The sequence below is a fragment of the Doryrhamphus excisus genome, chromosome 20, assembly GCF_030265055.1.
Source record: "Doryrhamphus excisus isolate RoL2022-K1 chromosome 20, RoL_Dexc_1.0, whole genome shotgun sequence".
Classification (NCBI taxonomy): Eukaryota; Metazoa; Chordata; class Actinopteri; order Syngnathiformes; family Syngnathidae; genus Doryrhamphus; species Doryrhamphus excisus.
In genome coordinates this window covers 1,395,459-1,420,338 of record NC_080485.1, presented here as the reverse complement: position 1 = coordinate 1,420,338, position 24,880 = coordinate 1,395,459, and the positions used below count along the sequence as shown (strand labels likewise).

The 24,880-nt window shown below is 43.8% G+C and overlaps 2 protein-coding genes across 5 annotated transcripts; one reads left to right on the top strand and one right to left on the bottom strand.

Moving 5' to 3' along the window:
- On the top strand, positions 1 to 14,874 carry fbxo11a (F-box protein 11a). 3 transcript variants are annotated; one of them, XM_058058392.1, is made up of 22 exons: positions 2 to 372; positions 1,734 to 1,858; positions 1,929 to 2,010; positions 3,107 to 3,251; positions 3,438 to 3,567; positions 6,683 to 6,766; positions 6,850 to 6,982; positions 7,050 to 7,156; positions 7,236 to 7,347; positions 7,431 to 7,537; positions 8,784 to 8,921; positions 9,011 to 9,228; positions 9,322 to 9,502; positions 9,590 to 9,712; positions 10,062 to 10,147; positions 10,220 to 10,296; positions 10,363 to 10,506; positions 12,532 to 12,642; positions 12,716 to 12,823; positions 12,888 to 12,996; positions 13,088 to 13,186; positions 13,554 to 14,874. In XM_058058392.1, the coding sequence occupies exons 1-22, from the start codon at positions 279 to 281 to the stop codon at positions 13,681 to 13,683; spliced, it is 2,643 nt and encodes an 880-aa protein (XP_057914375.1). In that variant the 5' UTR covers positions 2 to 278; the 3' UTR covers positions 13,684 to 14,874. The 3 variants fall into 3 exon arrangements, with proteins under 3 accessions (XP_057914376.1, XP_057914375.1, XP_057914373.1); XM_058058390.1 differs by having other exon boundaries at positions 3,104 to 3,251; XM_058058393.1 differs by lacking the exons at positions 12,716 to 12,823; positions 12,888 to 12,996; positions 13,088 to 13,186; positions 13,554 to 14,874 and adding an exon at positions 12,320 to 12,363 and having other exon boundaries at positions 1 to 372; positions 3,104 to 3,251.
- Positions 14,462 to 20,347, bottom strand: msh6 (mutS homolog 6 (E. coli)). Of its 2 annotated transcripts, none has more exons than XM_058058389.1 (9): positions 19,948 to 20,347; positions 19,460 to 19,662; positions 19,197 to 19,378; positions 16,508 to 19,079; positions 15,843 to 16,247; positions 15,684 to 15,773; positions 15,470 to 15,624; positions 15,174 to 15,373; positions 14,462 to 15,100 (listed from the first exon to the last, which is right to left on the bottom strand). In XM_058058389.1, exons 1-9 carry the CDS (start codon positions 20,196 to 20,198, stop codon positions 15,019 to 15,021), a joined length of 4,140 nt encoding a protein of 1,379 aa, XP_057914372.1. In that variant the 5' UTR covers positions 20,199 to 20,347; the 3' UTR covers positions 14,462 to 15,018. The 2 variants fall into 2 exon arrangements, with proteins under 2 accessions (XP_057914372.1, XP_057914371.1); XM_058058388.1 differs by having other exon boundaries at positions 19,460 to 19,665; positions 19,948 to 20,346.
- Between the last annotated feature and the right edge of the window lie 4,533 nt (positions 20,348 to 24,880).

The window sequence follows — 24,880 nt, the reverse complement described above, 5'->3', positions numbered from 1 at the left end:
TCAGAAGACCATGTGACGGAGACAGAGTGTGATGCGACTGATTCCTGGCGGACGGTGCTCGACTGTTATGGCTCCTCCTGCCTGCCACAGTGGTAAGGCCGAGACGTAACACCAACGCAGGGGAACGGGAATAACCCGACAACTGTGCGACTTTTTCCGGAGCCACCGCCGCGGAAAATGACAGATCTCACCATGCTCCTGAAAAAGGCATAGACGACGTGCTCGCCTCTTCTGCTGTGAAAGCTTCGACATTTCTTCACCCTTAACAACACAACCAAATGAACTCCGTCAGAGCAAGTAACGTTAGCAGAAGACCAAGGCGAGTGTCGAGGCCGCGCCCGGTACAGCCGGAGAGGAACCACCAGGAAAGAGGTAACCGTGACATTAGCCACAAAATTGCCGTTTCGGTTGTTTAATATTTAATTATAGGACGAGTTGTATAATTGAATGGTCGTGGTCGTCACTGTTGTTTCATATGGAAAGAATATCGCTTGTTGTTGTAACGGCAATTAGCCAGTAGCAGGCGTAGACGTCGGCTTGTGTTGTCAGGAAACACCGAGGCTTCTGTGTTCCGAGCTAGCATTTAGGCCGCGCTTTGTTTTGCTGTATTTTTCGCTCTGTGTGGCCATTTCTTTCTACTTTGCGCTTCGTCGTGCTGTTTAAAAGTATATTTTCCCACAAAATAACGTTGGGCGTGATGGTGAAATGACGCGCTTGATGCAGGGTTTGCTTGTCTCACGAGTGGCAAACGTAGGAAATGGGACACAAAGTGGTTGTCGTAGCTTACTCATCGGGCGCATATTATTAGCATGTTTGGCTAGTTTGCTGAGTCCAGGTGTTTCATATCAGACCATGTTTTGTCAGTGAAGGAATACAACTCTGGGCTTTTATGCTATAATTACATGGTTTGACTTTTTCATTTTTTGCAATTCCCGTTGGCTGTGTAATGTTCTGAAATACGTGCTCCGATTGCTAAACGTAAACAGCTGGTGTCGCTCTGAAATGAACCTTATATGCAAGACCACTTTGGTTATTAGTCACACAGCGCTAGTAAATATGATATAACGACATCAGCTACATTTGTTCATAATGTGATGTTCCACTTAATAGAATGTATTGAGTGATGTGTGATGTGTCCCCTGCAACGGGGTTCTTGTTCATTAGGGTTTTTGTGTCATTTCAAGCCGCTTTAACTGACCCGGTTTGTTGCAGTGTTTGTAATGGTGACTGGCCCAGTAGCCTGGGAGAGTCATCTTTGCAACCAGAGCAACAAGCAGACACTGGATTTGCATCACCTTCCTGGGGTAACTAACAACCCTTCAATAAACCAAGGGTGAATGCTTCACGAAGGCTTGATTGAATCTCCTTCTCGGTGGGATCTATATTAGTTTCTGGAGCATATAGAGTAGGTAATCACAATGTTTTGTTTTTTTTATCTGTGTGTTTTTTTTTACATGTTACTGACATAATGTTTAGCCCACAGGTTGGCAAAAGTGAAAATTGGCAAAGTGAGCCTCCTTATAGAACATAATTTGTTTCAGGGCTCAGCTACTCCCCCCCCCCCCCCCCCCCCCAAAACAGAGATCTGGTGGCATTTCCTGCTCACCCCACTTTATAAAAGTTGACAGATTTCAGACTTGAAATCCATTAATTACACTTTTAACACCACTGAAGTTAGAATAGCAGGTTTGGGTCATTGATGACAAGCTCTAACCTTTATCTATGGTTTCCAGATGAGGACGTTCCTGCAGATATGGTTGCAGAAGAATCTGGTCCAGGAGCTCAGAATAGTCCATACCAACTTAGAAGAAAGTCTCTGCCCAAGAGAACAGTGTGTCCGACAAAGACAAACATGGAGGTAAATGGTTGCAAATGCCTCCAAAACTGTTTTTTCAACTAATATTTTCTTTGACTTGTTCTGTACATAGGGTGCTTCCACTTCAACCACAGAAAACTTTGGACACCGCCCGAAGCGACCCAGAGTTTCAGGAAAGTGCCAAGATTTACCAGGTACCTAGTAAAACTTTTAGGGCGAGATTGAATTGGGTAAATGGGTAATTATTTACTGTTTTGTGTTGTTTTTTTTTAAATTGGTATATAAATGCATGTATAAACATTGTATACTAGTGGATAGCATGTTGGCCTCAGAGTCAGGAGATTCAGGATTTGCGTTTCCGTGGAAAATCTCTGTGTGATTCTCTCCGTGTACTCCGACTTCCCCCCACATTCAAAAAATATGCATGCTATGTTAATTGGAGACTCTAATATTATTACTATCTTGTTGATTCATTGATCATACTGTTTATAATTTATATAATCTGCAATAACCATACTCTACTCTAGTCACTTCACTGCAATACTGTACATATTACTGTTATTATATATTGTCATATCCATACTGTTTATAATCTGTATAATCTACAATAGCCATATTATAGTCATTTATATCCCTGTACATATTCTCACTGTATTATAGTCATAGCCTGTATAGTTTTATTTACATAGATCTGTCCATACTTACTAGTAAGGTACTTATAAAATTACACTTCTGGTTGGATGCTAACTGCATTTTGTTGCCCTGTACCAGTGACATAAGCAATAACAATAAAGTTGAATCTAATCTAATCTAATCTAAATTGTCCATTGGTGTGAATGTGTGTGTGGATGTTTTTTTTTATATTTATGTGCCCTGCAACTGGCTGGGTGTACCCCTCCTCTCGCCCAAAGACAGCTGGGATAGGCTCCAGCATACCCACGATCTTAGTGAGGACCAGCGGTATAGAAGATGGATGGTCATTGTTAAATGTTGTTTCATGGTGTAATTTTGTTCAAAATAAAAGTAAGCAGTGCAGAAAATAATTAAATAGATGGAAAAGTAGGATTAGTTGTACATTAGCTGTGGTTTAAAATTCCCACAAAAATTGCATATTAATTTTCATTTTTCTTTTTTTATCTTTTGTGCTCTCACTAAAATTGTATACCAACATGACTTCCAAAGGTGATAAAAGATGCCATCATGTTAGGACGGCTTAGTCAGGTGATGATGTTCTTTTTCACATTTGCCTCAAATGCCTTTGACCGACTTGTTTCTTGTCCTTTCTAGCAGCAGCTCCAGCAGAGCAGTATTTGCAGGAGAAGCTTCCAGACGAGGTGGTGCTAAAGATTTTCTCGTACCTTCTGGAGCAGGACTTGTGCCGCTCCGCTTGTGTGTGTAAGCGCTTCAGTGAGTTGGCCAACGACCCCATCCTCTGGTGAGTCTCTGGTGGTGTGTTACATAATTGGAAGCAGTGGGATTACTGGTATTTTAGTGTTATATGTAAATCATTTTTGAAATAATTTGTTTTTTTTTAATCTGACGGACCACACATTTAGTTCACCTTACACAGTTGTGCTCACACAAGAAGGATAATTTTAAATACTAATGTGTCTTTTTGCAGGAAAAGACTGTACATGGAAGTTTTTGAGTACACGCGGCCCATGATGCATCCTGAGGCAGGGAAGTTCTACCAAATAAACCCAGAAGAATATGAGCAGCCAAATCCCTGGAAGGAAAGTTTTCAACAGCTGGTATGACATTACAGATTTGAGTTTTTTCCTGTTTATTATGTTTCACTGTAAATGTCTCGATGTATTTAGAAATGAAAGTGAAGTATTTCTTTATCATCATCTCTGCCTGATCTGGGTTGTACGGTAGCTTTTTCACCCAAAAATGGAGCTATTATCTATTTATCAGTTCTCGTGTCAAACTTTATCCAAATGTCACTATGCCACAAAACGCATCTTTGACCGAGAAGTACTATAAAATGAATGCACTAATGAAATGTGTTGAATATCTCAAGTTAATTAAGATACAATGGGTTATGTTTTTTAAGTGTGCAGGAGTTGGGGGTACATGGCTTCATGTCTTCATGTGGATTCAATGACTAAAGGGGTACGTGACAGTAAAAGTTTGCAAACAACTGCTGGAGAGCATACTGATGTCACAGAAGGATATCTAAACTTCTGAATGTTGCAGTGAGCACCATAGGGGCCTAATTTCTCAAGTGGAAAGAACCTAATTTTACCATCAATTAGATGTTGACTGGGTGCTCGTTGAAATATTTTTGACAGAGGAGTGGAAATAATGATCAGAAGAGTTGTATTGACTACTTGTGGAAAGCTTAATCCAGTAAGACCTGAAATCAGAAGGTAGGAGTGTTTGAAAGGAAACAATAAGGTATGTATGCGGTCCACTGCCATGACGCTAACCGTATGCACGCTAACCATGAAAGACTCCACTGCTGAAGGAAAAGCATGTTGAAACTCGTTTGAAGTTTGCTGCATATTTGGACAAGCCTGTGAAACACTGGCAGGGTATAGTTCGGTCAGATGAGACTTTATCCAACACTTTGGATCCCACAATACTGCACGGCCCATCCCAACAGTGAAGTGTGGAAGGGGTAACATTATAGTGTGGGGCTGTTTTTCCGCATGCATGAAAACACGTCCGTAGGTGTGCATGTGAGTGTGAATGATTGTTGGTCGGTATGTGCCCTGCAATCGGCTGGTGTGCAGACCAGGGTGCCACAGGAAGTGGAGGGTTGACAGCAAGCTGGGGGATAAGACCTCAAAGTGAAACACTTTCAATAAGAGATTTGATCAGTTGTTGTCACCTTTCGTTGATAGTCCTTTGGAGATGGGCACAGATGCAGTAAAGACCAATGATTTTTCCAGGATCGGGCATAAACCTTTAGATTTCCTCGGTGAACTGTTTTGGTGCTTTCCTGACTACACTTCAAAACGGCTTACTGACCCCCTTAACTTGAACTTGGACAGGAAAGAGGTACAAATTATTTGAAATAAATGATTAACAGGTGCTGGTAGCTGCTCGCAAGCCAAGCTAACTAGCTAACTTCTGAAGTTCCAAGTAGTTGTCAAGCAACAAGGCCAAACAAAAAGCAAAATGAAATCCGGGCCCTCAATCAGAAACTGGGCTATTGTGAGAGTTGAATAAGGAGGACTTGATATTATGTGGCGCCTCCAAGTAGTAGATCCAGGTCCACAGTTGTGTTGAGGCTATATTGCGCCTTGAAGGAGATGAAAGAGCAATAGCAGGAAACTGTAGCACAATTAAAGCAAGATCTAAGCGGCCTGCAAACACAGATTGGAAATGTAGAATGACAGCCCCAAGAAGAGCTTCTCGGAGATCCATGATGAGGCCATAAACCTTAAGGAGGAAAACAGCACTGTGCACATAGTACAAATACAACTGTGGGACGATATCAAGGTACTACAAAATGATAACGGTGCTCTTAAGGAGGTTAAAACCCAATGGAGGAAAATAGAGCACTATGCAATGGTATCAAGGTACTACAGGATGATATCGAGGTACTACTGGATGATAACGCTGCTTTCCACTAACTCTTGAAGAAGAGAAAGAATCAAAGAAAAAAAATGTGCAAATTAAAAATACAATTGATAAGATGGATCAGAATGCAAAATCCAATTGATAATAGGGATGCACAAATGAAAGATGTAATCCTCACAGGGTTTAGAATAATACCCAAGTCAAATGACAGGGCAGTCAGAACAGAGGGCAACCAGATGAAATGGATGTTGCACCGCTGAAACAGGGAAATAAGTTCAAAGGTACAAAAGTGTACATGACTGAGCGTTTGACAACACAATGCTGATATCGCCATGAAAGGAAAGAGAAAGATTTAAGGTACTTGGGGTGACGACTGCAAAATATACATTAAGCTAAATGAATGGCTAGAAGAGGCAATCGTGCTTGTTGTCAAAGATATCAAAGACCAGGATAAATGTTAAATGGGACCAATTATGCTCATACCAAGTGCTCTGGTGTACTTTCGGACTACTGCCGGACCCCACTTTCTAAAACGTTTTTAGGTTTAAAGGTTTTTGCAGTAATATCAGAATTTTTTTTACTGTTGAGCATATTTAACATTTGGTTGGGTGCTGTGCTGCTTCAATTCCTCTGTGTTTAGATGGCTAATGTAATGCGAAAGGACAACACCGTAGGCCATAACCGTGACCTTCAGTTTGCCGGGTGTGAGCAGTTTAATTTGTGTTCCTTTGGGTGACTGGCCTTCAGTTTCCTTGAGGAAAAACATTTCTGAAATATTTCCACATTGGCTTAGACGCATAGCATAGCATAGCATAGCATAGCATAGCATAGCATAGCAAACAGCCTCTGCGTATCAAGAGCCCATCGGATCTACTCTGACCCAACACACCCCCCAGCATGGACTGTTTTCTCGCCTGGCGTCGGGGAGAAGGCTCTGCAGCATCTGCTGCAGCACAACCAGGTTTAGAGACCGCTACTTCCCCCTGGCCATCAGACTGCTCAATGCCAAATAAGCCCCTCTACCTGCCCACACGCACACGCAAAACTTTAAATTGTTATTATTTATTCAAAATTATTTAAATTATTTGTGCAATTTACTGTTTACGCTGTACATTGTTGACATATTTGATGACATCTATTTATTCTCCACATTGTTGTTATTATTATTTATTATTATACGGGAGCCAGGCAACGACATTTTGTTGGCAATTTCACTGCTGTGTTATTGTGCAATGACAATAAAGGAAGTCTATCTATCTAAAACTGTTACCTTTACACCGATCCAATGTCTGAGTTAACAGCAAACATGGCTAACTGGTGATGCTTTGTTTGCAGTATAAAGGAGCACACGTTAAGCCAGGCTTTGCGGAACACTTCTACAGTAATCCTGCTCGGTACAAAGGAAGAGATAACATGTTTGTGAGTAATGTTACTCCCAACAATTTATTGTTCCATGTCACTATCCAGCCACCCATTCATCAACACATGTATTTCCCCCTCAGTATTATGACACCATAGAGGATGCCCTGGGAGGGGGCCAGGAGCCTCACTTTGACGGCCTCATTTTTGTCCACACGGGTATTTACACAGATGAATGGATCTACATAGAGTCACCCATCACAATGATCGGAGCTGGTATGAGTGTCTCAGTTTTGCTTTGTGTATGATTATATGCTATGGTTTGACCAGTCTTGTGTTGTAGCTCCTGGAAAAGTGGCAGAGAAAGTCATCATTGAAAACACCAGAGACTCCACGTTTGTGTTCATGGAAGGTTCTGAAGATGCCTACGTTGGATACATGACCATTAGGGTGAGATGATATATTTATGATGTTATGTTTCCTGCAGTCAAACATATTTAGTGCTGATGCGATCTTGTGTCCACTGCAGTTCAATCCTGATGATAAATCCGCCCAGCACCACAATGCACACCATTGCTTGGAGATTACGGTCAACTGCAGCCCAATTATTGACCACTGCATCATACGCAGCACCTGCACAGGTAACGGCGCCCTCTGCAACTTGGGGTCTGCTTTGTGGGTTCATGCAGTGCGTTTGAAGTTGCGATTGACTTTCTGGTTTCAGTGGGATCCGCTGTGTGCGTTAGTGGTCAAGGCGCAGGTCCAACAATCAAGCATTGCAACATTAGTGATTGTGAAAATGTTGGTCTTTACATCACTGACCATGCACAGGTAACAAGCAACGTTTTTGGTATTATTTGCGGATGATACCACTGCTTTTTGTTCCGGAGAGAGTACAGACAAAATCATTCGAAAATTCTGAGAAGAAATGGTCCCACTAAAAAGATGGTTTGATGATAATAGATTGTCCTTGAACCTAAGTAAAACTAAAATCATGCTGTTTGCTAACAGCAGAAAGGACACTACAAATAGACGATGTAGACATTGAAAGGGTGAAGGAAAATACATTTCTGGGATCACAATTCATGGAAATATGAACTGGAAACCTCATATTACAAATATACAACATAAGGTGGCCAGAAATATTTCAGTATTGAACAAAGCAAAATCAGAAATCACTCCACACTCTTTATTGCTCTCTGGTTCTACCATATCTTACTTATTGTGTGGAAATATGGGATCATAACTATAAAAGCAATCTTCACTGGCTAAATGTACTGCAAAAAAGGTCAGTAAGGATAATTCATAATGCCGCCTACAGAGAACATACTAACTCCTTATTTGTAAAATCACAAATACTTCAACTTGCTGATATAGTTCATGTTCAAACAGCTAAAATAATGCATAAGGCTAAAAATAAGCAATTAGCTAAAAATGTCATCCAATACTTCTCTACAAGAGAGGAGAAATATGATCTCAGGGAAGAAGTACATTTGAAACACTTCTATGCTAGGACTACGTTATGCTAGCCATAGCATTTCAGTATGTGGAATCAAACTATGGAATGGATTGAGTAAGGAAATCAAACAATGCACAACGATGAGCCAATTCAAGAAACAATACAAGCAGTTGATGTTTGCTAAATACAAGGATGAAGAGTCTTGAACCAGTCATGATGTGCTATATATATCACTATATTGACATGCACTATGGTACACATTATGGCATTGGATGCTCATATCACCCAGTACTTCGCTACGAGGTGCATTATTAAAACAAACAAAAAAAAACTTAAACTGTATTATGGAAAGCAGGAAGTGAACAAATGTAACAGTTAGTGATTGTAAAAGTACCAGATGGAGGGGTAGGATTTAATAAGCTTTGCTTCTTCCTACTCCTTTTGGACATGTGGAACTGGGAACTGATTATGGGATGCACTCAATTGGAATCTGATGCATGTTCAAATGAAATAAAACCATTACCATTACCATTACCATTATGTTTTCCTTGTTGGTCAGCTGAAGAGCTTGGTGTACAAATGGACAGATTGTTTAAATATCTTCCTTGATTTTTCCAGGGAATATATGAGGACAATGAGATTTCAAACAATGCTCTCGCTGGGATTTGGGTGAAAAACCACGGTAACCCAATCATCAGGCGGAATCACATCCACCATGGCAGAGATGTGGGTGTTTTTACATTTGACCACGGAATGGTACGTCACGCATTTTCAAGAAGCACGTGGCGTAGTTGGTGCAGTTATCTAATGTTGGTTGACCTATGTGTCTTCTGGTCTGTTGTCAGGGTTACTTTGAGAGCTGCAACATCCATAGGAACCGCATTGCCGGCTTTGAGGTAAAAGCATACGCCAACCCGACAGTGGTGCGCTGTGAGATTCATCACGGCCAGACAGGAGGAATCTACGTGCATGAAAAGGGCCGCGGCCAATTTATTGAAAATAAGATCTATGCAAATAACTTTGCTGGCGTGTGGATCACCTCCAACAGTGACCCCACAATACGGTGAGTGTTGGCTTTCGCCATTAAAAAATGTGTACATTTATTTTATTTATTTATTTTTGTATTGATGCTGAAATGCTTTGTGTTGAAATACAGGGGAAATGCTATATATAATGGCAACCAAGGTGGGGTGTATATTTTTGGTGATGGACGAGGTCTCATCGAAGGAAACGACATCTATGGGAATGCCTTGGCAGGGATTCAGATCAGGACTAACAGCTGCCCTATTGTCAGGCACAACAAGATCCACGACGGCCAGCATGGTGGCATTTATGTGGTAAAACGCCTCGCAGTCTGGCTTTGTTTTAAAGTACAGTATCTTTCATGTCATTGTGGGGCGTGCGCTGATTTGTTTGTGTTGCAGCACGAGAAAGGACAAGGCGTCATCGAGGAGAATGAGGTGTACAGTAACACACTTGCTGGCGTGTGGGTCACCACCGGCAGCACGCCGGTACTGAGGAGGAACAGGATACACAGTGGGAAGCAGGTACCGTTGGAGTTGAGATGAGATCATTTCAATACCCATCTTGTTGTTATCCTTGGCTTTTCCAACTACACTGGAACCTCTTTTTATGCCATTACTCCAAAAGGTGCTCCAAAAAAATGTAATTGTAATGAATCTGTTGCAGAGATCCAAAAATATGAACACAAAGCACTTTTGATGTAGGACATTTATAATTTCACAAATGTCTTTAAATGCATCTAAATGATGACTGCAAGGGCGCCTGCTTATGGTGTCTGCATTCCATATACTTTTCCCAAATCAATGTGAAAAAGCAGAAAAGTGTTTTTTTTAAGACCATGTCAACAAGTTGAGGACTCTTTGATCGTGACAGGTCGGGGTCTACTTTTACGACAACGGCCATGGTGTGCTGGAAGACAATGACATTTACAATCACATGTACTCTGGGGTTCAGATAAGGTTTGTATGGGACTGAAATTGGCTCACTTTGTCACTCAGACTTCTGAGATGGGTTCTCTTTTTGATCCACAGAACTGGCAGCAATCCTAAAATCAGGCGGAACAAGATCTGGGGAGGTCAGAATGGAGGCATTTTGGTTTATAACTCAGGTGAGATGAAGACTTCATCTGTTTGGGGTTTTTGCCACATTTCCTAAACCTGAGCGTGTTTTCCAGGCCTGGGCTTTATTGAGGACAATGAGATTTTTGACAACGCCATGGCAGGAGTTTGGATCAAGACTGACAGCAACCCCACTTTGAGAAGGAACAAAATTCATGATGGGAGGGACGGTGGAATCTGCATATTTAATGGAGGAAGAGGTAACTATACTGATGGTTGTATTTGAAGCATTGATACAGTGAAGAAAATAAGTATTTGAACACCCTGCTATTTTGCTATTTCTCCCACTTAGAAATCATGGAGGGGTCTGAAATTTTCATCGTAGGTGCATGTCCACTGTGAGAGAGATAAACTAAAAAGAAAAATCCAGAAATCACAATGCATGATTTTTTAACAATTTATTTGTGTGATACAGCTGCAAATAAGTATTTGAACACCTGTGTATCATCTAGAATTCTGACCCTGAAAGACCTGTTAGTCTGCCCATTAGAAGTCCACCTGCACTCCATGTATCATCCTGAATCAGATGCACCTGTTTGAGGTCGTTAGCTGCATAAAGACACCTGTCCACCCCATACAATCAGTAAGACTTTAACTTGTAACATGGCGAAGACCAAAGAGCTGTCCAAAGACACCAGAGACAAAATTGTACACCTCCACAAGGCTGGAAAGGGCTACGGAGCAATTACCAAGCAGCTTGGTGAAAAAAGGTCCACTGTTGGAGCTATCATTAGAAAATGGAAGAAGCTAAACATGACGGTCAATCTCAATCGGAGTGGAGCCCCATGCAAGATATCACCTCGTGGGGTCTCAATGATTCTAAGAAAGGTGAGGAATCAGCCCAGAACTACACGACAGGACTTGGTCAATGACCTGAAAAGAGCTGGGACCACCGTTTCCAAGGTTACTGTAGGTAATACACTAAGACGTCATGATGTGAAATCATGCATGGCACGAAAGGTTCCCCTGCTTAAACCAGCACATGTCAAGGCCCGTCTTAAGTTTGCATATGACCATTTGGATGATACAGAGGAGTCATGGGAGAAAGTTTTATGGTCAGATGAGACCAAAATAGAACTTTTTGGTCATAATTCCAATAAGCGTGTTTGGAGGAAGAAGAATGAAGAGTACAATCCGAAGAACACCATCCCTACTGTGAAGCATGGGGGTGGTAGCATCATGCTTTGGGGGTGTTTTTCTGCACATGGGACAGGACGAGTGCACTGCATTAAAGAGAGGATGACTGGGGCCGTGTATTGTGAGATTTTGGGGAACAACCTCCTTCCCTCTGTCAGAGCATTGAAGATGGGTCGTGGCTGGGTCTTCCAACACGACAACGACCCGAAGCACACAGCCAGGAAAACCAAGGAGTGGCTCCGTAAGAAGCATATCAAGGTTCTAGCATGGCCCAGCCAGTCTCCAGACCTGAACCCAATCGAAAATCTTTGGAGGGAGCTCAAACTCCGTGTTTCTCAGCGACAGCCCAGAAACCTGACTGATCTAGAGAAGATCTGTGTGGAGGAGTGGGCCAAGATCCCTCCTGCAGTGTGTGCAAACCTGGTGAAAAACTACAGGAAACGTTTGACCTCTGTAATAGCAAACAAAGGCTACTGTACCAAATATTAACATTCATTTTCTCAGGTGTTCAAATACTTATTAGCAGCTGTATCACACAAATAAATTGTTAAAAAAATCATGCATTGTGATTTCTGGATTTTTCTTTTTAGTTTATCTCTCTCACAGTGGACATGCACCTACGATGAAAATTTCAGACCCCTCCATGATTTCTAAGTGGGAGAAATAGCAAAATAGCAGGGTGTTCAAATACTTATTTTCTTCACTGTATATATATATACACACATATTTAGTGAATACTTTATTTCTTCAAAGTGTCACCATCACTCTAACACAGCGATACCTAACTTAATGCATGTGCTGTGCAAATGATTCAATTTCACTTAATTGTTGATAAAATAATGATTTCCTCCAAAATGTTTGTGACCTATCCCGTAGTGCCAAGCAGAACAATTAAAAGCTAGTCCACTAGATGGCAGAAGGTACAAAATGAATCCATGGGTTTTTGTTTGGTGATGTGCAGTAAGTTTGATCTCACCTCCATTCTGCTCTGCATATTTAGAACTGTTAGAATATTGTTGACGGAAGCTGTTTGATATTTTTGGCAATGTAAATACCATCTGTATCTGCCCCCCCCCCCCCCCCCCCAGGGTTGCTTGAGGAAAACGACATCTTCAGGAATGCCCAAGCAGGTGTGCTCATCAGCACCAACAGCCACCCCGTGTTGAGGAAAAATCGAATATTTGATGGCTTTGCTGCAGGTCTGGAAAATCCCAAGCTAAAAGTGCTCAGATGAGATGTGTGCGTATGAACGACCGTGTGTGTCGTCACCAGGTATCGAGATCACCAATCATGCCACAGCCACTTTGGAGGGCAATCAGATCTTCAACAACCGCTTTGGAGGGCTTTTTCTTGCATCTGGCGTCAACGTTACGATGAAAGGTCCGACTATTACCCGACTTTGCTTGACCAACTCTTACCGTCTGACACCAACTTTGATTTGCAGATAATAAAATAATGAACAATCAAGATGCAATTGAAAAGGCCGTGAGCAGAGGTCAGTGCCTGTACAAGATTTCAAGTTACACCAGCTACCCAATGCACGACTTTTACAGGTAATGGCCGCTGGAAACAAGATGGCAACATCATCCAACTGTTTTTCTGTCTCGTTCGACTTTTCACGGCTCCCCATTTGGCTCACCGCAGGTGCCACACCTGTAACACCACAGACCGCAACGCCATCTGCGTGAACTGCATCAAGAAGTGCCACCAGGGACACGACGTGGAGTTCATTAGACACGACAGGTCAGTTTTGTTTACATTGATACACTGAAGACACTTGGTGTACAAACTATTATTTTATTGCTAAAAACAAGTTTATGTACAGTCATGTGAAAGCGGAACACCCCATGAGTGGAAATGATCTCGCTGGCGTCATCCCCATCCAGACTGATATTCCCAAATGGCCCATGACGCTACCACTATGTGGCGTATTTGGCTATAAAATGATGGCACCAGCAGAACGGGGGTGTATGTTCTGACAACTTGTCCCCTTGTGTGCAGTAGTTCAGGAGTAGAAGAGCCACAAACACGAGTTTCTTGCTCAAACTGTCTTAAACTAAGCTTTGCTTAAGTCAAGGCCATTATCGCTTGTCCTTCTCTCCACCCGTAGGTTCTTCTGTGATTGTGGCGCAGGGACGTTGTCAAATCCTTGCACATTAGCTGGAGAGCCAACGCACGACACCGACACACTGTACGACTCTGCACCTCCTATAGAGTCCAATACGCTGCAGCACAACTGAGCTCAAGACCCACATGTTGCACCTCAGCAGTAATGGACATTTTGGACCATTGCAGAGGACTAAACACACATTTTAAATAGACTCTCACAGAGCATTTACAGTGACTTAAATGTAACAACAGACTTGGATACAAGAGAAGATGCCTAGCCTTTCTTTTCATTGCTTTTCTAAAACAAGATGACATTAACAGGAGAGCTGAAGAGCAAGTGGTTGCCCAAAGAGAACAGTGACAACTGCCAGAGTGGCTCATCAGCTTTGGAGGGAAAAAATGCCGTCTTGTACAAACTTGTGGCGAAAAGACACGGCGTTGTGGAGTAAAAGGCACCTCGAAGGCCGCAATGCTTCCATCAGTGGGTGACCGAGCTGCTCATACGATACGTATGAGGAAAAATGACTTAGCACTTCAGCTTTTTTTGTTCCACTCAACACAACTGTTCATTTGATTTTAATGTTTTTGTGTAATTTTGTATTTTCATGCAAAAATCTTACTGTACTTGAATGTCTTTATTTTATTAAATGTGTTTATTTTTATTATATCCCAAATTGCTGTAATTATACTCATGTCGCAGTATCTAACTTCTTTCTGTGAAAGAGATGTGAGAAATGAGGGAAACACTAAATGTTTCTCCTGCAACGCTGGCTCAGTCACTTTTCCCTCTCCAAAGGAACTGTTAGACACGTCTTACTGGATTTGTTGGACTATCAAGCACGTTAGCCGCTTAATCTGCTCCTTTCCTTTCAAACGTTAACGTGACAGTTTCATGTATTGACATGTCTGTTTGGAATTAACAGATGAGTTTATTCAAACACATGACCAAAATTAACAATGTTGCTTTAAAAAAACAAAAACAAATTCAGACATTTTTCTACCTGATCAGATCCTATTTTGTTTGCCAACGTTGCAGGAGAACTTCTTAGGCTTTTTTTCAGCTTGGCTGAAGCTGAGACAAGTATCTCCATACAGCGCTATAAGTTTCATGATGCCCTTTCCCTCCCATCCATGTGTACTGGTGATTGTGGGTTCTCATTCAGACTGAAATGTATGCATGTATCATAACATCTAGACTTAATATATTGTGAAGTATTCAATAACCGTTATGTAGGCGCTAGTTTGAATTAAAAGGGTTTAATTTCCTAGGTGAAACATTGTCCTTTTTTGTAAAAAAAATAAACTTTATTGGATCACGAAAATAGTGTTATTCCTCCTGTGAAACGGAACAAAGCTGGGGGTTCACCAACACCAGGGCACGCATGCCGTGCTCAGGCCCATTTGATGCCCACCACGTGGGGGGGTATGACAGGACCGGTCCACTGAGTGCTACAACGAGTTTGAAACTACAGTGTGTCAATCATTTGAACAAGTGCATCAAAATGGGATTTGTCCAGTGTGGTGTCTTCGGCAAACTGGCAGAGCTTCCTATAGGAGCGGAGCAGAGCAGAGGAAGTCAGTGTGGGCTTGGTGAACAAAAAGAAGCCCATTAGCAACTTACTTGAAGAGCCTGAGGCTGATGGTGCTTTTCTCAAACTCTCTGGCCTTTCTGTGACCCGCCTGGATCACCTCCTCTGGTAGGCTGGCGAGGCGAGCGGCGTTGAAGCCATAGCTTTTGGGACACGCACCGGAGATAAACTTGTAAAGGAACGTGATGGTCTCTTGACTCGGATCCTCGCATTCGTTTTCCACCATGCATGCCTGGAAGCAGAAGGTACACGGATTGCACTCGTATGTGCAGAGATGGCAATTGACAACACAGGTATCTTCGCATTATATTATTATTATATTGCATACCATGTGGCCCAGGCGCACTGCAGGGTTGTCTGCATAGTCCTCCACTAGGGAGTGGTAGTGTGTGGAGAAGAGAGTACGGCAGCTGATCTTCTCAGCAAGTTCCTTTACAACAGCACAAGCAATCGCTGTGCCGTCATATGTGGCTGTGCCTCTTCCTGCAGACACACCATGATTACACAAACCAAGTACCGCAACCACTGCAGTGCAAACGTACCTAATTCATCCAGAAGCACAAGCGAGTGTTTGGTGGCATGGTGCAGGATGCAGGAGGTCTCACTCAGCTCGACAAAGAAGGTGCTCTCTCCTACCGTGGAGGAGAATGTCAGAGCGCTAGAAATAGAACTTCTGAAGTGACGTGCTTTTGCCGCGTTACCAGCCATGATTCGATCCGAAGCTCCCAGGCGAGTGAAGACTCGATCGACCGGTGTGAAGCGCAGACTCTCTGCGGGAACGAAACACCCCAGCTGAGCGAGCACGATCACGAGTCCACACTGTCTCATGAGAGTCGACTTCCCGCCCATATTGGGCCCCGTGACGAGGACACAAGAGGCCTGATGACTTTGCTCCTGGGGTTCCTCGCTGCTACCAGGGCAGCCAATGAAGATGTCATTGGGGATGAAGTCGTCACCGAAGAAGGTCTTGGTGACGCATGGGTGGCGAGAACCAACAAGCTCGAGAAAGGGTGCTGCGTGGTCACCACCACGAGGGAGGACCACCTGTGGCCTGGTCATCGGTCCATCTCCTCCTTGACTGTAGCGTGACAAGGCCAGCAGCACGTCTGAAAACAACAACTGATATCACTTTGGGCAGTAGCCAACCATACTGGACTTGGCTGCCATCGCCCCGCTCCGCTTTTCCTCCACTGGCTGCAATTTCTGTGGCTTTGAAGATTTGCAGTCTTCTTATGCAAGGTGGTGGTTATCTTTTAGAACATCTTTACTACTACTCTACTACTACTACTACTACTACTACTACTACTACTACGCAGTAGTCAGCAAAGCTATTAGGATGCGGAAGATGATGATAAAAAGTACGTACCAAGCACTGCCATGCACTCCACGGCAGTCTTCCAGTCGCTGTAGTTCTTGTCAAAGTTGTAGAAGAGCCTCCTCATGCAGTCTTTCAGGGCGGCGTCTCTCTTCTCCTCAAAGCCTTGCAAGTCGGAGAAGAGCCGCTCAGACTCCTCGGTAACGTAACGCTTCCAGCCCTTCTTTGTTGACTTCACCTCGTACTCCTCTGGGATGTTCCTCTCCGAGACCCCGTCGGGTACTTCCATCTGATAGCGATTTCGCCCTGTGCCCCAGTACGCCATGTTCCTGCAGCCAAGCCTCTTCTTCTGTCGGTCCAGGTAATCCTGTAGCTTTTGCTCGCAGTTCTTGATGCCCGCCAAAGCGTGGTCATACTCTGGGTCGAAACCCTCCTTTGGGGTAATGACTCCCGTGGTGCGAGCTTTCTTGTGGTCGAACGCAGTCTCCCAGCGCTTGAGTTCGGCAGAGAGGTCTGGAAAGAGGCCGTTGTCCCCCTTAAGACTGACCACTTGGCAGAGTAACGTGGACTGGAAGTCACGGGCAACTGACGTGAAGACATGAATAATCTCCTGCATGGTTTGGAAACCTTCCAGGGCTGAGAGGAAGTCTGCTATTTTACGCTTGCTGTAGGTGACCTCCTCGTAGAGAACCGCCCTGCCGTCCGGGTGGTCCTGCCCCTTCAGAGGCGTGCCGATGCTGTGGATCTTGCTAAGGAGGCGCTCCAGGTCGGGAAGCTTCTTCAGCAAGTCGCAAACTTCAGAAACTTGAGCCTGAGCGCCCATGAGGTCTTGCAGAGCATCCAGGCGGTCCAGGATGGATTTCGGGTTACAAAGAGGAGCACAGAGCCACTGCTTGAGCAGCCGCTTGCCAAACGGGCTGGAGCAAGTATCTAAGCGCTCCAACAGTGTTCCCTCCGTCCCTCCAGAGCCGTTGTGAAATATTTCAAGATTTGCCAGAGTCACCCCGTCCAAGACCATGCGCTGGCGAGTCTTGGCAAAGAAGCTCTCCTGTCCGGCAGCTTCCTCCATCTCAACATCAACAGGGATATATTCTTCAAAGTTGGCCATGGAGAGTAGCTCCAGATCCACCAGACACTTCCTCAGGTAGAAGATGCATCCGCCCAAAGACGACAGTGCCAGCTCGTAGCCCTCCTTGGGGGTGAGACCCAGTGAATCGCTGTCAGAGGTCATCTTTTTTAGAAGAACTGGTGGACAATTTCTCCCTGCCGTCTGGTCCTTGCCTGCACTCTCTGTGAAGTAGGCTTCTTCTGAAAGGGTTTTCAGAGTCTTCTGAGCGTCCCAGAACTGAGTGCCTGCATTCAATCCCTCCTGCAGCGCGGAGGACAGAGAAGCTTTGAGTATTTTGCGTGTTTCCACAGATGGGTTCCCCTTTTCAAACAGCACCTCGGCAGGTGCAAAGTGGGCTATGAGGGTGCGGAGACGCGAACAATGGCGGTCGTCTGGGAACTGGCCGACACGGAAGGAGCCTACAGAGGCGTCTACAAAGCAAACACCGTAGCTGCGGCAGCATCCGCCTTTTCCTTGCTCTTCCGTCTTCTCTTTTAAACTCAGGAGAAACTTGCTGTGACTCTCAGCAGGCGTCCCATCCAACACGCTGTAGGTCTGGGTGCCTCGCGTGATGATCCTGCACACCTCTCTCCTCACCACTCGGTCAAACTTGGTGGGCTTAGCCAGGGTCTTACAACGCGCTTCCATCATTTCCGGGGTTTCAGTCTGCTCCACCCGAGCCACCTTGTAGCCCTTTTGGACCAAGACATCTGAGAAGCGAGCAAAACCAATCTCTGGAAAACCCGAGTGCGCCCAGGTGCCTTTCATGAAGGTCAGACCGAGCTCATTAACTCCGATCACAGCATCCATGTGGTAGAGCTCATAGAACTTCCCCACCTTGTAGAAAATGACAGCGTCAAACATCTCAGATTTGATGAGCCACCACTGACGCATCCCAGGAGTGTTTCTGTTGACGAAGTCTTCTGGCACGTACAGAGTGGTTGGATCGTAATCTTCTTCTGACGCTCGTCGTCTTTGACCGTCTTTCCTCCTGTCCATCTGCAGCCACTCCAGCTTCTCGTGGTCCCAAACTGTGGCTCCTCCACCGGCACCCGACCCACTGGACTGGCTTTCAAATGTGTCAGGGGCAGAAAAAGCAGACAAACGAGACTTTGTGTCCGCTGCAACGGGTGCTGGCGCTCGTTTTGGGGCCCCACTCATCTTTGGCTTCGCTACAGCTGGCTTGGCTGCAGGCCGTTTGCGCTTCACGGGCTTCACGGGACTGTCCGGCTCCGACGCCGACTCCTGTTCACCGTCCTTTTGTCCCCCCCCGCTGCTGACGCTGCCTTCTTCCTCTTCTTCCTCTTCTTCCTCACTGCTGCTGGCGGCGTGCTCAGGTTTGAATTCCTCATCGGATGCCTCGCTGTCCGAGGCCTCGACTATGCGCCGTCGCTTGGCCTTATGTCCGGTGGAACGGGTCCGACGTTGACGGACCTTTGATGACTTGGAGTCCTCATTTTTCTGATCATCCTCATCCTCATCCATGTCGCCATCACTCAGAGTCGACTTGTCAAGCTGATCAAAAAAATGTGCTTTTTGAACAATCACTTATCAATAAAACAATCGATTGAACACATCCCCTTTAATAACATTATAGATATGAGTTTAGCAAAATATCGTGGTAGTGTTCACCTCCATTTCTTCCTCCTCCTCCTCCTCCTCCTCTTCATCTGAGGCATCTGTGCAGACGGGGATATTTAATTTGTTTTCTGTGCTGTCAAACATAACTTTATCTGCAAGATCCATTGCACGACGGATTTCAGGCTTTCCGCTGAAAAACAACCCTCCGGTTTTGGCGTCGCTACTATCAGAACCTGCAACATTAAAGAGAAGAGGTTCCTCGTTAATGGCCTCGTTTAAGAGGAAGCCGGGCAAATACTTCACACAAAACATACCTTGGTACTCTCTGATGTATTTGGTGCTGACCCATCCCCGAGTAGGGGGTTCATCAAAGAAATGGACGTGGATGCGCTGAGCCTGACCGCGGCCTCGTATCTGCTGTCCAGTCAGAGGCTGGGGTGCCACCATGCACGGCCACCATGGGTGCCCCTCCAGCTTGGCCCAAACAAGGGTACCGGCGCTGAATGAGCAAGCGGGGCTGCTGATAGGAGGTCAAAATAACCAATTAGGATCATCATTTACAAGCTACATTGACTAAGAGTTCATTCCTAGTAGATTTGCTTTATTAATGCTAATGTAAATGCTATGTAAATGCTATGTAAATGCTATGTAAATGCATGTAAATGCATGTAAAGCACCACCAAGGGCCACAGGTGGACTTGTCCTCTTAAGACTAGAATAGAATAGAATAGAATAGAATAGAATAGAATAAAATAGAATAATGCTCCCAGGACTGCTGCAAACAACATCAGCTTGAACTCACGTATCCTTGGCCGTTGATGCCTTGCCACCGAACAATTTGTTGAATCCCCCCTTAGCATTTTTCGCAACACTTTTTGACTTGACTTTGGCGGCCTTGTTCGACGCTAGTTTAGCTTCTTCTTTCGGAGACGAGTTGGACTTGTGGACAGACGAGGCCACGTCAGCCTCGGGTGGGTGAGGACTGGCTTTCAGCTTGGATACCGGAGGAGGTGACTTGGTGAAGAAATGGAAAAGCGAACTTTGCTTCGCCATGATAGACCTTAAATGTGACAGATAGCTGTGGCTAGCTAACTACCTAGCTAGCTAACTACCGCTCCCGACGCCACGAACAAGCAGTAGGAGCTCTCGCTCTTCGCGGGAAACAGACGCGGGCTGCGACGAGGGCGGGGTTACAAGTGGCATCCAATGACAGTCGAGTACTGGGCGGCCTGGATGTCACGTGACCAAAACATCACTCTGAGCTGGTGACGTGACCGGAAGCGTCGACGGAGAAAGAGCGCCGGGTTAAGGACAGTGGTCAAAAAGTCCAATTGCAAGCACGGCGTCTGTGACGCGATGCCGTCAAAGCCACACATTTCACTGGACAACCGCCAACAAATCACATATCGCTGAAAAGGCCAAAATGTACTCTCTGGGGCGCATCGGGTTTTTGAATTGTTGAATGTGTTACATCTAAATTAAACCATGAAACACCTGCCCTAAACGAGGCCAACATATAAATACAAAATAAATGCTGGATGTCAGTGGGCTATCAGATGTGTCTTTCCAAAATGGCCGCACCGTACTGCTGACTGGCCACGAGATAATTAAGCTATTAACAGTTTTTAACATTCATCCAGTTATTGTGTTTTTGAAAGTGGAGATTCAGTGATGTTTTGTGTGTGTTTAATCAATATTGATTGGGTTTTAAGAAAAGTACAATGAAAAAATATGACTGGACATATTTGTATTTAACAAAGTCACAAAAATATGCAGGTTTTTAAATATTTATTGTCATCGTGGTCTGTGTGACTTGTTGGACATTAAATGCATTTCTCCTTGATTTCCTGTTTGAGACTCTTATTTTGGTATTTCCTTTCCCTGATGTGCATGGTTACCGGCGCCTTTACTTGAGTGAGTGCTGTGAGCTGCACGTGCTGCTTATTATGATCGGGGGCTATCAAGTGGAGCTGGTCCCTTCAGTTCGGGCAGCTTCACAGTCGATGCCCCTTGCCTTGCCCTCCCCTGCGGCTTTTCAGTCCTAGTCCTTTTCAGTCCTAGTTTTCCCTCATGCCTACCATGACGAGAACCACACGGCCTTTTTGCTTGGCCTTGTGTTTCCATTCTGGCTGTAAAACCGCGAGTACCCGCACATGCTCGTCACTAATGAAATACTTTTTTCCTGCTCTTCAACTCTGACCCATCACTCGCTGCTACTGGAGATGTGAACGTCGAGGTAGGTTGGATTACGAGGTGCACCTAAAGCACTTGCTGTGCACCTCCAATAGGACCTTGCAAACTGCCACTTCCATCTTACTCTATCATTCATCATTCATGGTGGCCGTGCCCGGGTTCAGTCTCGGTTGTCTTCTGCCTGTCCTGGTCTTGTGATCCAGCTTTTCTCCAAATGACAAATCTTGCCACTTTTAATCCCCTTTTTAATCTCTTTAACCCCTACTTTTTACCAAATAAAAATGGCCCCTGCATCATTTGGCTCTTCCATGTTCGGCCCTTGTGGACACGCCTGATGTACGGTGATGAAGGTAGTTGATACAAATGCAATATTAGATAATAAAAGACAATATTACTACAACATGATGGGTGACAAAGTGGGGCATGAAAATGTACAAAATGGCAAAACCAAGCGATAAAGTTCAAGTGATAAAGTAGAAAACTTAAATCATTTTCTTGTTCAAAAAAGATAAAGTAAAAGATAAAATAATGATTCAGATGGTAGCTACAGTTGGACACTATAAAGGACGCAAATGTACACATTTTGTTTTAGAATTTTTTTTTAGAAATCTGCACATTTGAATGAAACAAACAATTTGAGCATTTATGTTGTACAGCACAATATCAATTTGGCATCATTTCTGCCAAAATGATCTTTAAAAGAAAGTCAGAGCATATTCATTCTCTCACTGGTTAATTATATGTTAGAGATGGTTAGAATTAAACTTTTTTTAAACAGGATGCTTGCTCCACGGAGGAAATACCCACTCATACCCCACCAATGATCCACACAGGGGAGTGGTGCCACCCCTTCTAGGGTGGGACCGAAGAACAGGATAATAGAGCAGGCACTAGTACAAAATGGACTGAAGTCCAGCACTGAGGTTTTTCCAGCTCTTCCAATGAATTGCTTGACAAAAGATGAAAAAAAACAGAATATAAGCCAAGTCATATGTTTCAAACCTTTATTTATTAAAGCACTACATAGTTGAATAATCATTAAACTATGTAACATTTATGATAAAATGGAAGAAACTTTAGTATTCTTTAGGTGTACTGACTGTCAATTCCCAGTAGAGGGCAGCAGAATAGGTTTAAAAAAAGCACTTCCAATTCCGAGAAATAAGCATTGAGCCTCCACCAAGACTCAAGCCTCCCCTAATTATGTTGTGGCGCATATTTAGTATATTAAGTATATAGTATATTTAGTATACTCTCACTCAGTGGCGAGCAGTGCATTTTGCAGCGGCCTTTCAGTGGGGACTTGAACGACCCAATCCACCTTTAATACCACTATCACGTCATGATGACACAAACATCAAGGGCACACAGCAAAGCAATATAATGCATGGCATTACAGAATTGGGGATGAATGACAGTATGACTGAAGCAAGGAAACCCGCAATCTTAAAATACGTGATCCCTGAACCCCAAACCTCGATACTCCATCATCTGGAGAAGATAAGAATCAATATTTATCAAACAGGACATGTGTGTGAAGTTTGCTTAGCAGGTTTGAAAATATTTGTCTTTGCTTTTAAGCTGCTGCAAGTCCCAGGGTTAAATATTTTGGGGGAAAACTTCAACAAGCATAGCCACATTAGAATTTATTGGGTGTATGTTGTGTGGGTGATAGAAAGCACTTATATTAAATAACAACACATTATGGGACCCTTGGAGCACTTCTTTCATGAGATTGCATTTGGAAAAGTCTTACTATGGGAATGCTTTCATTGTAGGTGTAAACATTAATTGGCTGCCATATGTCTCACACAAAACAAAGACTAATTAATTTTATGCAGCAATGCAGACGGAAGAACACATCTGCTTTTTTTTGGTTTTGTTTTTTTAAAGACACCAGTTACTCACTGTATTTAGTCCCGACACAAAATATGTGTTCATAGCAGGACCAATTGGTTTTGCTGGTGTAGTATTTGCTTGTGAACAGAAAATGGTCGGAATTGTAAGCAATATATCTCACAATAGAGAGAGGGTGTACACATTTTAATGATTAATTCAGCGGAAAGAGCATCATTTCCAGTCTGGCTGTACAAAACATCACACAAGAATCTTCCCGTCTTCTGGTGTCTGCTGTGACAGCGATAAAGCCGATGCAACAGTCCAATGCCGCCAAGGTCAAGTTGACAGTTTCCAGAGTGCTAAACAAATTCATGTCAAGTGTCATGTGTTCTTGCTCTGTTTAGCGTATTGACTCAGACACTGCGCAGCAATGCACACCAAGCTGCATTAAGTATTTATACACTGAGCACAGTATCTTCCTCCTAAGACACGCCTCTATATCACATGATTTAAATGAAGCGGCGAAGCAGGACAAGGAAAAAAGCCTTGGGTGGTATTAAATGTGCCCATCAAGTTGCACCAGGAAAGATGTGTGTGCCAATACACGCATCCACCCGCATCATGAATTAGATATGCGGAAGGTTATTTACTGCACGTGCCACTCGTTGGCATATAATGCAGAGTAAAGGTTCAGTCAACGTGGGACTTGTTGGCTGCTATGCTTATTTTCAACCTGAGAAGCATCGCTGGTTCTCGGATCACAGCGTTCCTTGTTGGGACGTTTTGTGGTTGCAATGCATCCCATAAATTCATTTAGAGACTTGCTAGAGCTAGTTAGAGCAGAAGAATACACAATGTGTGGCGCAGCTAAACTCAACGCTCAACCATAGTTTCCAGCGTATAAGACGCTGTTCTTCCCTGCGGATTGTATCGTGACACGGCTAATTTATGGCTAAAAAAACTTTCCCATGATGCTTACAGTGCAGCCTCAGGGAGTAGTGACATGGACGAGTGAAGTGGAAGCTAATATCACGTTTGGCAGCCTTATGCAGGCATCTCTAACACAGCTTAAGTATGTTTGATCAAGAGTAGAATTACTGCAGTTTCTGTTTAAACTTCTCAGACCGCCAACGGATCACCAACGAACCTGATTTCGAAAGGCTCGATTGAATGAAAAGGATCGCTCAAGCTAAATGGCTGATTTTCCTTTTGAGTCAACAAAAGGGAGAGAGAGGCCGACAAAGTGTATGATGAAGGAATTATGAAGCTGTTCAATCATAATGTTTGTCAAGACAACCTGAGGGATTTTAGTTCCCGGGAGGATAGCGCATGAATGGCTTTGCTAATAGGCTACTTTTCAACAAATCCATTTTGGCACTATTTTTATTGCGCTGCATTCATTTCTTTATTACAGTATTTTAGTTTGTGTCCAGTTATTACAGTATTTTAGTTTGTGTCCAGTTTGTGACTTGCGTCATAGAACTGTGCAATAACTTCCAGTTCTGTTTTCCAGTTCAGAACATGCTAATAAGGATGGTTTGTTCTAAAAGTATCTTACGAACGCAGGAGGACTCATGCAGTGCATTAATAATCTGACAAAACGTGTGCCAAGAAATCTACGTGAACTGAGACATTTTTCCATATTTTCAAAGCAAACTGAAAACCGAGGTGTACGCTAACCAAGGTTCTACTTTACTTTCTCG